The sequence below is a fragment of the Dipodomys ordii genome, unplaced genomic scaffold (assembly GCF_000151885.1).
Source record: "Dipodomys ordii isolate 6190 unplaced genomic scaffold, Dord_2.0 Scaffold27, whole genome shotgun sequence".
NCBI lineage: Eukaryota > Metazoa > Chordata > Mammalia > Rodentia > Heteromyidae > Dipodomys > Dipodomys ordii.
Genome location: NW_012267243.1, coordinates 4,997,029 through 5,011,714, shown reverse-complemented (window position 1 = coordinate 5,011,714; position 14,686 = coordinate 4,997,029). Strand labels below are relative to the sequence as shown.

Sequence of the window (14,686 nt, the reverse complement as noted above, 5' to 3'; positions counted from 1 at the left end):
GCGGGGAGGGGGGGGGAAGGGGGGGAAGGAGAAAGATTGGGATTGGGGGGGAGGGGGGAGGCTAGGAAGGGATGTGAAGGGTAAACAAAAGGAGGAGGCTGCAATGTTTGGTAAGAAATGTACGCATTATCCTGCCCATGCAATTGTAACCCCTCTGTACAGTATCTTCACAAATAAAAGAAAAAAAAAAAGAAAAAAAATAGTAGGCATCATATTACACACCTGAGAACAAGAAGTTCTTCAAAAGAGCTATGGAAAACATATCAGGTGTTATTTAGGAATTATAGAAAAACCATGTAAGTCTTTCATTTAGAAAACACCACCTTCCAGAACTGTTAATATATTATCAGGCTATAAAATATGTTTTTTGCCCAAAGTAGAAAATACATTAAAATTACTATAGAATTTAAGAGTTTAGTAGTGTTACATCACATGTCAATGTTATTTGTTTACAAGCAAGGCAGCAACTTCAGAACACTGTTACTTATGGTTTAGGGCATTCGCATAAAAACAATCTGTTTCCCAAGTCGCCAATGAGTCAAATAACAGCAAATACAAGGTGTCTAGGATGCAATTATTTTCCAGTTTCACCAATGCTTTTACAAAACTGCCTTATTCATCAAAACTCATCAAATTATATAGTTAAGATTTGCATATTTCACTGTACATTAATTTTACCTAAAATAAAACTATGAATAGAAACCAGTTCAAAATTTATTTTTCACAGTGATACAGATTATCAATATTGAAACTACTACTTGGTACCTTAGGCTGGAGGAAATGAATTAGTACATTGAGGAGATTAAGAGTGAAAGTCCTACTGAAAAAAGAAGTTAGAATAAGTGGAAGAATGAAGACAAGAATGCACACAATAGTGCTGAGCTGGAATTTAAAGGCTTCACTATGAACTTGTGGTTTTAAATATATAACTATTTATTTATATGGTATATATCATAATAATTTATATACATGTCTGTGTCCAAGTATTTATGTGTATTACAAATATTTATAGAGAATATAAGTTTATGAATCCACATATATGTAAGTGTACATATCTATACACATAAATAACATCCCTACATATACACACACAAATTTTGGGGAGGGGGCAGTCCTGGGGCTTGAACTCAAGGCCGGGGCACTAACTGTCCTTGAGCTTCTTTTGCTCAAGGCTAGCACTCTACTTCTTGAGCTATAGCGCCACTTCTGGCTTTTTCTGTTTATGTGGTACCTAGGAATTGAACCCAGGGCTTCATGCATTCTAGGCAAGCATTCTACCACTAAGCCACATTCCCAGCCCCATACTTATATTTAAATGTTATTAAGGTCTGTCTGTTTGAGAGGGCCTAGAAACAATGTAAGCCCAATAGCAATAACCATACCCAACATCCACACCTTAGTTTACAAATATATTCTCTATTAATAGGAACCAAAGGGAAACAGCTGATTCCAGGGTTAGAAGAAAAGTATCAGATGAGCCAATGTAGTGGACTGAATTGTGTCCTCCAAGAAAGTATGTCTATGTCCTAACCTAGGCACTTGTGAATGAGACCTTACTAGGAAAGTCTGCATATATAAGTAAACATGTTGGATTGGAGGGGATTCTAAATCCAATGAACCCAATGACTCATGCTGGTATGAGAGAAAGGAGAAGGAAATTTAAATACAGACATAAGAAGACAACTAGGTGAGAAAAGCAGAGATGAAGTTAGGCTATTCCAAAGGAAGGACTACCTCAAGCCATTAGAAGAGCCAAGGAAAGATTCTTCTTTATAACCTTCAAAGGAAACATAACTGCTAACACCTTCTTTCAGACTTCTACCATACAGAACTGTGAATCAATTTCTGTTGTTTGAAACTGTAACAAAGTATCTATTGTTTACAACTGTCCTAGGATATTAATACAACTTGGAACATCTTGTGTCAGAAAATGAAAAAATGAAAGCTGAACATAACATGGCTTTAATCCCAAGAACAATGAAGACATTGTTCTTGAAGGGGCTCCTAGTGGTCAAATAAATTATTTTAGTGGATTGTACCCCACTGAATAAAACAGAAATCCATGAGTCTCAACTGATATCAATATGCACATATCAATATGATTATCACTAGACAATCTTGTTCAGTAGACCAGGCCCTGACCACTGTCTACCTAAGCCATTTCTCAGGATTGCTGGGCAGCAAACCACTTTCAGAATCAAGATAACATCTCTCCAACCTTGCTTGCTTCTATATGCTATAAAAATGTTAAGTCCTCAGAGTTCAGTACTTCTTCCCTATAACACAATCCACTACATATGCAAGATTCCAATAGACCCACCAATGTCATTCCTGTGGGATTAGGGGAACCTAAGAAATCAATGTAAACTAAACAAAGCTTATGAATTTGCCATGGTATGAAGAACAGACTTTTGGGGACTCAAGCATCTTATGCCTACTGCAAACATCTAAGACAGAATAGCAGGATAACTGAGTTTATAAGCAGGGTAAAATCTGAATCTGACCCTTCATATTCCTCTGCATCCTAACCAGTATTTGTTTCATAAATTATGATTGTTTTTTAAGAAGTTATACAAAGAAGTTGACATTTAACAAAGCAGTTTATGAACATAATGTATCTTGATCAATGTCACCCCTTTCAATCTTTCAATATTCTCACCCATCAATCCCTTACCCATCCCTTCCCTCCCTATTCTTAATTTTGTAGGATATATATTTGTAGGATTCTTGATTACACTCTTCCCTTCTCCTCATTTGTCTACTTCTTGCCCCTTGACCCACCCCTTTTAAGTACCTACTTCCTGATGTTTTATTTTGCTTAACTTTGACTTTGTCTTCAGAAGGAATTACACTGAGTTCTCCCTTACATCTAATGTATTTCAATTAATACATTTGTATGCACTTTCATACCACCCAATGTATTTACTTATTTATAAGTAAATATAAACTTGTTATATTTATTTACTTATATTATACTTCTAAAAATTCTCTACAAATTAGAGATGTTCTCAGTAAGAATAGCTATTATGATATGTTTAAGCAATACTATTCTCAGATAAATATTGCAGAAACTAGACTTTTGAGGAAGGCAAAATTCAAAACATGTTTCTTAATCCAAACTTCAGTTTAAAACACTTGTTTGAAAGAGAAATTTTGGGGAAGTATTATGTACAATCCAAAGTCTTACCTGAGGATTCCAACCTGGATCTAGTTTTTTAACTGCTGCAATATATTCCTGCATTGCTTGGTTGGGGCTTGAGTCACCAAGTGCTTTCCATGCTTCCCTACAGTAAAGAAGATTTTTAAAAAGCCTATCAGTAACTATGTAAATATCACTAACAGTGTATTTATTTTATATTTATATTTGTTAAAATACTGCATATAGTCTAGAACACATAGCTAATAAGCTATGAATAAAAGAAAAGCCCTCTTTTTTTTTGCTCTTAAGCTGATCTTCAACAGTGTAAACATGATCACTCCACTTAAGGATACATATTGTAAATTTTCTCTTATGACTTTATTTTTGACAGTATTAGGGTTTGAAATCAGGACCTTACACTTGCTAGGCAGGCATTCTACCAGTGAGCCCCAGAAATTTTAATAATATGATGATACCTGTTAAATTCTAGAAGATCACAAACCATCATAATAAATGATATTAATCACTTCTCCCAAATTCAATTTTTGACTGACCGTATGAGAAAGACCCAACAGACTAACAAAGGTAGTTTCCATATTACAAATTAACAATCTTAATGACATTTTGGTAATGTGGAAACTAATCATCACAGAAGAAATGGTATTTCCTGAAGAAAATGAACCAAACTTCTTTAAGGTATGAGAAGTCCATCTTCCTTTTCTGCTGTTATGCCATTTATAAACCCACTGATAGCTACAATTTGGATCATCAACGATAGGGGTTGGTGAGAGTGGAATCAAGTATTCTATGGAGGAAGGAGGGAGGAATTTCAGACAGTATAAATCCAAGAGTAACATTTTAGTCCTGTGCCCATTTTTGTGCTGACCCTTTCTTTTTCTCTTCAGGCTGCTGGCCAGACCTCCTTGGTTTTTCACTGTCAATTCTTTCTACTGCTAACCATGATTCTCTATTTCTCTGATCCACTGTAAAACAGATTTTTTTGCAATCTTCCTACTCTTGCATGAAAATGGCATCCTTCTGAGGTTTTCTAAATTATTTTTACTGCAACTCTTGAAGGTTACTTGTATATACTGTAATACTTCATCCTTAAATTCATCCGCTTAAATCAAACTTAGGAAACTTATTATAGAGACCAAATGTTCAGATTTTCCTGATTTCCTAAACAATATCCTTTAGGACTTTATTTACGACTTTCCTACCAAGATTCAATTCAGCACTGAATTCATGTATCTTTTGACTTTGTCTTCCATGATACTGACCCTTTTCAGGAGTTAAAACCAATTAATTGTTTTATGAAATCCTCTTCAATTTGGATTTGTCTAATTGTTTCTTAACCTACATAGTATTGTTGTGAAAATAATTAATCATGATTAAAAACAGGTTAAATATTTAAGTAACAGTAATATATCAGAGGCATGTCCTTTATATGTATACCAACTGGGGACACACAATTTTGCTCTGTGCAGTCATTATGGTGATTAATGGATTGGTGATGATAGCAGTATCTGTCAGTTTTCTCCTTCATAATTAATAAGTAAACTGTGGTTAGACTATGTAAATATTACTCTCCAGTCGTATGTCATATAACGTTTTGGCTTTCAATGTTGATTCTTGCTTAATAATAATGCGTTATTTTTAGGTTGCTATACAATCTAAACTTACTTAACTGCTAGAAACAATGGAAACATAGATAAATCATAGAAGAAAATAATAATGAAGTCTTATAAATTTATAAATTAAACCATGAATCTTACAATAAGCTAGATGTGGTGGCTCCAGACTGTAGCCTTAGTACTTAGGAGGCAGAGACATGGAGATCACAATTTGAGGTGAGTTCAGTTCAAGAAACAAACAAAAAAAATCCACAAGATTTCATCTGAATCAATAGCTAGACACAGTGATAGGCACTTCTTTTTTTTTTTTTTTTGGTCAGGTTGTGGAGCCTGAACTCTGGGCCTGGGCGCTATCCCTCAGCTCTTCAGCTCAAGGCTAGCGCTCTACCACTTGAGCCACAACGCCACATCTGGTTTTTTCTTTTTTGCTTATGTGGTGCTGAGGAATCGAACCCAGGGCCTCAGGCATGCAAGGCAAGCGCTCTACCACTGAGCTACCTTCCCAGCCCTGATAGGCACTTCTCATCCCAACAATGCAGTGAGAAATAAGTGGGAGGATGGCAGTCCAGAAGGGGCTGGCCATAAAGTGAGACCCTGCCTCAAAAATAAGCAACACAAAAAGGATGGCTCAAGTAGTAAAGCACCTGCTCTAGAAAACATGAGGCCCCAGTGTTCAGACTTAAGGTGCTTGGTACAGTGGCTCACTTCTGTAGTTGTAGCTACTTGGAAAGCAGAGATTGAGAAGATTATAGTTTAAAAAGTTAATGAGACCTCCTGTTATTTGAACAAGTAAGTATTACATGATGGTACACACGTATAATCCCAGCTATTAGAGAAATAGGTTAGGGGATCATAGTCTGAGACCAGACAGGATTAAAAATGTGAGACTTTCTTATATGTAAAATATACTTAGAACTCCACAAATTAAATCCCCTACAACAAATCCTCAAAGAAACAACCACCCGATTAATAAGTGGGCTAAAGACTTAAAGAGACTTCTCTGAAGAAGAAATAAGAATGGCTAATAGACACATGAAGAAATGCTCAACTTCTCTAGCCATGAAAGAAATGCAAATCAAAACAACACTGAGATTACACCTCACCCCTTAGAATGGCTATAATCAAGAAATCTATTAACAACAGATGCTGGACGGAATGTGGCCAAAAGGGAACTACTACATTGTTGGTGGGAGTGTAAACTTGTTTAACCACTTTGGAAAGCAGTGTGGAGGTTCCTCAAAAGACGACACACAGAGCTCCCCTATGGCCCAACAATCCCACTTTTGGGCATTTACCCAAAGGATCACAAACAAGGCCATACTAAAGCTACCAGCACAACTATGTTTATTGCAGCATTATTCACCATAGCTAAGATATGAAACCAACCCAGATGCCCCTCAGTAGATGAATGGATCAAGAAAATGTGGTATATATACACAATGGAATTCTATGCCTCCATCAGAAAGAATGACATCGCCCCATTTGTTAGGGAATGGAAAGAATTGGAAAAAATTATATTAAGTGAAGTAAGCCAGGCCCAAAGAAACAGAGGTTCCATGGTTTCCCTTATTTGCAATAACTAGTATATGTCTAGGACAAATAGAAAAGGTCAAAAACTATGTACATATGACCATATAAATTGATGCTAAGCTGAATGAACCCCAAGATAGGGACACAAGAGGTTTTATCTTTCTGTGCTGTTGTTTTTAATGTATTTATAATGTACTATGTGATTTTTTTTTGTTTCTTTTGTATGTTCTTCCCCCATGTATAATCCTGTTTTCACTGTATTTGATTCTGGTGCCCTGCATCTTGTATATACATTTTTCTAATTTGTGGAGGGGAAGGGAAATAACAAATGTTGAAATAAGGATACAGGTTGACCCACTGTAACAATGAGATGTACAAAATATGGACTTTACAACTTCAAGGCGGGAGGGGGGGCCACAGAGGAGTTGGGAGAGGTGGGGAGGGAAGGGATGGTAGGGGAAAAACAAAGGAGGAGGTAAAAATGCTCAATAAGAAATGTACTCATAAAAATAAATAAATAAAAAATAAAAAAAGAAATGTACTCATTACCTTACTCATGTAACTGTAACTCCTCTGTGCAGTATCTTTATAATAAAAATATATATTAAAAATTTTTTAAAAGAGAAAAAAAATGTGAGACCTTATCTGAAAAAATAACTAAAAATTATCAAAGGGCTGGGGACGTAAATGGCCAAGTTCCCTTAGCATTGCCCCTTCCCCTAAATCAGGTAATCTAGAACAGTAATAAAATGCCAGAGAACTATTTGTCATCAGCAAGAAAAATTAAAACTTGAACCAGAATGTAAATTAAAACACTGTTTTCTTTACTAAGAATGTCTTATTTTAAAGAAATATGTATGGCAGCTGAACTAGAATATGACATAAGGAACTGAGATCCAGATTCAAGTTCAGTTCTTACAGTTAGGCAACAAATAGCTGGCAGACAGACCACTTGTTCAGGCGATTGCATATTACACAGGACCATGTTAGAATAAAGGGTTATAATCTACCTTTTTTTCATGCACTATATCACTTAAGCCATTCTGTCAGCCCTTTTTGCTTTAGGTTATTTCTTCAGATAGGGATTCACTTTTTTTATTTTATTTTATTTTATTTTTGCTTAGTGCCAGTCTTGACTGAGATCCTGCTATCTATAGCCTCCCACATAGCTGTGATAACAAGTGCATGTAACCACACCTGGCTCTACTGTTTCAAGTGGATCTTGTAAATTTTTGTCCAGGCTGACCTCAAACTATAGTCTTCTGGATCTTCGCCTCCTAAATAGCTGAATACATCTGATCCAGAACCCATCCTTTAGCACTTCCTCTCCCTTCAAACATATTTCATCTTTTTGAAAAGTGATACCCTCAAGGATGAACAAATGCAACAGTGATACTCACTAGCCACTATGTTGAAAATGAACTATACAACTTGTGGGTGCGGATGGTAGGGAAAAACTGGAAAAGAGCAAGGAAGGGGTGACATTGTTCAAAAATATACTCATTAGCCGACTTACTTAACTGTAACCCCTCTGTACATCGCCTTTATAATAATAAAAAATTTTAAACTATACCCTAAATATTTTTTCATTTAATTCAGGGTTGATGCTCCAAAATCTTCCCTCTTCACTAACTAATGTTCTTTATTTTATAGGAAACGTGTTTTTTCACTTAAACTACATAAGGAAAATAAGCATTATTTGATCAGATAAAATAATACGTATTAAAATAAACTCCAGGAAATGGAAATAAGAGGGGTTTTTCTTTATGTTATTTTTGTTTTCTTTTCCTTTTGTTTGTTTATCTGTCTTTGGGAAGGTAAGGGGGAACACAGAATTTGTGGGACAAAGGGTGAACAAATGAAGCAGTGGTACTCACTATACACTATGTTGAAAATGAACTACACAATTTGTGAGTGGGTATGGGAGAGAAAAACGGAGAGAGGTAGGGAAGGGCTAACACTGTTCAAAAAGGAATGTACTCTTTATCTGATTTATATAATTGTAACTTACATAATTGTAACTTATATAATTGTAACTCTTTCTGACATATAATTGTATAAAGGTGTATATAACCTTTATAATAACAATAACAAATGCATGAAGAAGAAAAAAAGGCCTTATAAATGATATGTCAGAACTTTTATAAGTAAAACTTTAGGGAGAAAGTCATCTTTCCCTAATCAGAGAAGTGAAGTGAGTATTTGAATCCGTATCTTATTTCCAAGAAGTTATTATAAGCATTTCTTTCCTATGGTGTGGGTAGAACAAAGAATAGAATAGTGCCACATCAAGAAGATCAAATTGGGGCAGAGGAAAAGAGTACAAAATGTTCTCTTCTCCCTCCATCCTTTTGGTTTTCTCTCAAAGATAGCTCCAAAGAAAAGTAGTGAGCCATTAGGAGATGTATAATAGACAAGAAAAACCTTCCAACAGTATCTCTGTGGGTAATCACAGATATACTTTTAAAGAAATGCATAGATATTGTAAACTACTTACATACCTACATCATTGAATAAGAAGAGACTTAGCTAAAAGCTGATTCTTTTAATCCTCCCAATTGCCTGCCACTAGCACAGACTATAAGAGAGATTAACATAAAAATACTTTAATCTGCTCACTACTGTCTAATTCCTAAACACCTAACTCATTTCCAACAACTTCATTAAAGATTCCAAGAATTGCTTACCATTTTTGCTTCCCTTCAAAATCAAAAAAGCCTGGTTTAGGAGTATTGCAATTTCCAACTTTGACCTAAAAGAAGTGAACAGAAAAAAAATCAAGAACTTTATTTTTCCAGTAATTGTCTAAAATTTTTTTCTTTACAAATTATGTATGCTTAGAAATTAAGGTTAGAAAGTATTTTCATCTATACAGAATAACAAAATGACTTTTCCTTTTACAAAAGCAAGCAAACAAACCAAACCTTATATACAGGCAGTTTTGGCTTACTGAAAAAATAATTGTTATCTAAGTCATAATATTCAATGTATATATGTAAAATGGAACCAGGTAACTTGAGTGTATCTGTGGAGTTGGGAGAGACAGGAGAGAAAGACAGAAGGGGTAACATTGACCTAGATACATTTATTCATAAACTGACATGTTGAATTGAAACCCTTTTGAACTAAAGATAAAAATCTTTAAAAAATATTATCTAATACTATAATACAGAAAAAAGTATGGGTGACAGTTAATTTCTAAAATAGACTAATTGGAAGACAAATTATAAATGTACATTGCATTCTTTGTCTTTAAAATAAAGGGTGTGTGTGTGTGTGTCTGTGCTGTGTGTGTGTGTGTGTGTGTGTCCGTGTGTGTGTGTGTGTATGTGTGTGTGTGTGTCCGTGCGCGTGCGCGCCAGTCCTGAGGCTGATCTCAGGGCCTGGGCACTGTCCCTGAACCTTTTTGCTGAAGGTGAATGCTCTACCACTTAAGCCACAGTTCCACTTCTGGAGTTTTGGGGTAGTTTATTGGAGTCTCACAGACTTTCCTGCCTGGGCTGGCTTCAAACTATCCTGCTTAGGTCTCAGACTCCTGAGTAGCTAGGATTATAGGTGTAAGTCACTGACACCTAGTTAACAGAGATTGTTTTAAACATGCAATTACTAATCTTTAAAGTTCAGTCTTTCATAATTGATACACTGATTCTTATTATTGATAGTAGTAACATTTTATTTCTCTCAGATTCTGGGATAAAGTATACTATTTTAAAAGTTCCTTACTATGAAACTCATCAACATGAATTATATGCCAACAGCCAAGGGAAAAAAAAATTTGAGGATTCTCAACAACACAAATTCTGTTACACAATAATCTTCTCTGATTTGTAGTCAATACCTCAAATTTTTGGTAAGTTACAGTTATTTTCATAGTGGTTATGCATAAATGCAGCTCATGGAAATGTAGAATTCACTCTTGATTGCCACTTCCAGAAGAGATCTCCTTTTCTTATGAACTATTAATAGCACTTATTCTATATATCGTTTGTCACATCTTCTACTTTATGTCAGAATGTCTTATCTGTTAGATCAGAGTCTCCAAGAAATAATTCTTAACTTGCTCACAGCACCTACTTGTTAGGAACCTTCCCATTACCTCTTATTACTTGCCTATTTGAGAATTTGCTAAAATCAAACTGATGCCTTCATCTAATCATCCGATCTACTTTTACCTTAGGGGTTTTTAGTTGTGTTTTGTTCATATTATTACACTCAACTGAAATGCCTTCTCTTCTCTCAGCTTGACAAAATACTATTGCTCTGTCTAGACTAAGAACTCTTTCAGTCTACAATGATTTCCTCCACCTCTAAATACACACATACACACACACATAAAATCACTTCCTGAGCAATAAATTCTGTGGACCTTTGGTTGTTATTAAAATGTCTATTTCTGTAGGAGCAGTCTTGTTATGAAGGAATGGAGGTCTAGCTGAGAGAAAAGGCACTGCCTTTCTTCAGCCACTACTAGAAATGCTTCACATTATCTTAAACAAGGCACACAATAACCCTGTGAGATATAGCATTATAAACTCATCTTATAAATGAGAGTAAAGATACTCAAAAGATGTCACAGTTCATACATTGATAGGTCCTTATCAGCAGTCAAGGTCTGAGTCTAGGCCTGTTTGATTCAAGTCTAATTCTAATATTCCTTCCAAGTCTAATAGTCTTTCACTATATCATTCTACTTTTCATGCTATTCAGAATCTAGGCTTCAGTTCTGGCATTTCCGAAATCACATGAACTACTAGATAGTTAGAAATATAAAGAGCCAAATTATACAAAATAAGATATTATAAAAATAGCACTTGTGGCTATTTTCTTGTTGTTATTTTGGCCCAGACACCAGCCAGTACTGGAACAAATGTCAGAATCTGTTCTCTTTTTCTCAAGTAACAGTCACCTAACCCACCAGTACACAAGGACACACAATTTCTGTCTCAGGATTCAATGTGTGTGAAAGCCATGAAACATCTTTAAAGGGCTCATTCTCTCATTTTTCTTTGCCCTGGTTAGATCATAAGACTCTGCAGCCCTGAAAAGAGAATCTGAGACAATTCTCAAAATTTTGGGGCCCATAATTCCTTTACAAAGAAATTAAGCACCACAAAGAGTTTCTGCATATGTAGATCATATCAATCAATATATATGAAATATATATTAAATATAATATCTATCAATATATACTATATATTAAAATTTAGAAGAGGTATTTTTAAAATATGTACTAATTCACCTGAAAATAGCAATAAACATATTATGTGTAAGCATAAATGACTACATTTTATGTAAAAAAAATGTCTAGTATTGGGAATTAAACCCAGGGCTTTGGGCAGCATACTATAAATAGACTCACTCCCCAGCACTTTGCTTTTAGTTTTTTGGTCAGGGTTTTGCTAACTTTGTCTAGGCCAGTCTCAAACTAAAATCCTCCTAACCCTCATTCCCAAACAGCTAGGATTACAGATATGTATCATCACATCTGGATCAATTAACCACATATTCTAAACTGAAAAAAATTCAGTAAGAAACTTGGCACTGCTTTACATTTTGTAAATCCCTTTAATGTCTGACACATTTGTATTGTTATACTTAACTGCTGCAGTTAAGTATCCAGTCTATTACTGGATATTGCTTTGGCTGATGTGCTTGAAGAAATTTGGATTCACATAACCATGGGGAGGGGAGGAAAGGGGAAGAGAGAGGAGAGAACTTTTGCAAGAAAACTAATTCCAAGGTCAATTTGGGGACAAATTTCATTGAACACTATAATTTATGTCACTTTTACCTGCAGCTATATCTCTATCACACGGATATTCATCAAAATCATCAGTCTTCAAAGAAAGGTTCATCACTACTCACAATGGAACCTCTCACACTGTTTTTAAAAAAGGTAGTCCTACCAAGAGGCAAAAAGAAAACCCTAAAAATTTTTAGCTAAAATAGTCTTTTATCCAGAACTTCATTTCCTGAAGTGTTACAAAGACCTTTTCCTGAGCTCTTACTCAACTCCTGCCAGTAAATTTTTGTATGTTTAACTCTATATTTCTCAAGTATCTTGTAAGCCTCCTAAGGGCAAATGTCATTCATGATGCTTTTCCTTCATTGAACTCTCTATACAGGACACTCAAAATGTTTAGCACCTAAGATGCTGATCAATATTTGTTGATACTGATAAAGCATTTTTCCTTCTTTTACCTAACAACTCCAAGAATGATAAATGTGGTTTATATAGGTAACAAAAATCATCATTTCCATACTTCCAGGTAAAGTTCAAAGCCTCAGACAGAATCAGAAATACAATCCAACGCTGACTGATATTTGTGATTCTACACAAGTTGCTTACTCTGGTTTTATTGTTTTTGTAAAAGAAAAAGATGCAGGAAGTTGAGGTAGAATAATTTGAGTTCAGAATTTTACACCAGACTAGGCAATATAAAGAGAGCCATCCTATCTTGGGGGTGAGGGGGAGCAAGGATTATTTCATCTGGAGTTTACTAGTTCTAATTCTTTTGGGTGTATGTTTCAAACCTGGGAGTATTTTCCAGAGTATAACCTTTGATGATGTGTAACAGAAACACTTTTTTTGTGTGTGGGTCCGGTCGTGGGGCCTGAACTCTGGGCCTGGGCGCTGTCCCTCAGCTCTTCAGCTCAAGGCTAGCACTCTACCACTTGAGCCACAGCGCCACTTCCGGCTTTTTTCTTTTTGTTTATGTGGTGCTGAGGAATGGAACCCAGGGCCTCATGCATACAAGGCAAGCGCTCTACCACTGAGCCACCTTCCCAGCCCCCAGAAATATATCTAGTCATAAACAGATAAACATCCAGGCATAAACCAACGATTCTGGTTTTCCTTTTTTTAAAAAAATAGCTATGTTTTATTTATTACAATCGCATTATTCTCTTAGATCTTAAAATATCTTGATTACCATGTATACTTCCACAGGATCTTTAGGCAAGGGTAAATACGTGATCAATGATTACCATGTATACTTCCACAGGATCTTTAGGCAAGGGTAAATACGTGATCAATCTTACTTTAGCATCCTCATATTGTAAAAGCTTCAGAGTTGGCTAAAGTGCAAGATCCTTGAGTAAGTCCAAGAAGACATAGGAAAAAACTGTCATTCGGTGTCTGGCTAAATACATACCACTCTTGGACAGGAAGACACATCTTTTCCAGGTCCAGAACGATGCTAATGGTCAGCGGTCAACAACAATCTCACACACACACACACACACACACACACACTTCATAGCCCCTTGTCATTGACTGCGCACGTCTGCTCACAGTGAAGGAGGAGGCCAGGGTCTCTGGCGAGCGTGCACACACCCCCTCCCCCACGTTACCTGCTTGTACCTGGCATACAGGTACAACAGCTGTTCCCGGCTGGCCACCTGAACGAGGCCTTGGAGGTGCGCGGCCGCCTTCTCAAACAGCTCCGCCAGGCTCCGGGACGGGTCGCTCTCGGGGCTCTGGAGACACTCCATATCCCCAGAGTCGTCCCCTGAGCTCAGCTCACCGCCACTGTCGCCCGTGGCGGCCCCGGCGGGCAGGAACGGTGTAGCCATGTCTCCAGGCTCGGGCTGCCCCCGACCCCCCGTCCCCCACGGCCCTCTGGGTCTTCGGAGCGCGTGGCCCGGATGGCTCGAGGGGTCCCCAGCCCACTCGCTCCGCGTCCCCTCGCGGGACTCGGCCGCCTCGCCGCTGCCACTCGCCGGACTCGCTCTGCTCCCGGCCGCTGCCTCCCCAGCGGTCCCCCACGTCTCCTCAGGATATCGCTCCAACGGTACGGGGGCGTCGGGAAGCGACGCGGCCGGGTGGCGTGAGGTAGAGCGCGGCACGCCGGCCTGCAGCGGCCCGGGCGGGAGGCGTGAGCTCGAAGCGGCGCGCGCACGCCGGGGCACGCGCACGCGCCCCCCGCTCGTGCCGCGTGCCTCCACTGCGCCTGCTCCGCGCAGGCAGGGGGCGGTGCGGGCGGTGCTAGTGTGGAACGCCCTTCTTCCCCCTCCGGTATCTCGTGGGGCCTCGCCGGGGGCCCGGTGCTTAGGAAAACTACCCGGAGTCGTTGGGGGGTGTCCGTTAGTCGTTTGGTTGGGATTAGTTACCACATACTCTGGAACCCGTTATCGGGAAAGGCTATTATCACGGGGGTGGGGGCGGGGAGGAAGGCGCTCACCGCTCGGTTGTGTAGCCTTAGGGACCGAGTCGCGGGAAACAGGGAGCTGAAGCCGAAGGTTCCGCCTGCTCGCGCCCACCCGGGAGGCGGAGGGGGGTGGAGCCCGGGCGCCGGGGTGGGCCGCGTTCGCTCCCGGGGCCCAGCTGCTGCACTCGGCACTCAACAGTGGTAATGACTCCGGTCCCACTCCGCCCTCCACA

At 38.2% G+C, this 14,686-nt stretch overlaps 1 protein-coding gene across 1 annotated transcript in view; it reads right to left on the bottom strand.

The window, feature by feature from the left end:
- Positions 1-14,179, bottom strand: part of Acbd6 (acyl-CoA binding domain containing 6) — a 147,888-nt gene extending 133,709 nt beyond the window's left edge. Inside the window, exons 1-3 of the mRNA XM_013015581.1 lie at positions 13,657-14,179; positions 8,991-9,055; positions 3,188-3,284 (exon numbers count right to left, since the gene is read on the bottom strand). Coding sequence (XP_012871035.1) covers positions 3,188-3,284; positions 8,991-9,055; positions 13,657-13,878 — 384 coding nt within the window. The 5' untranslated portion in view covers positions 13,879-14,179. The remainder of the gene's footprint in view (positions 1-3,187; positions 3,285-8,990; positions 9,056-13,656) is intronic.
- Between the last annotated feature and the right edge of the window lie 507 nt (positions 14,180-14,686).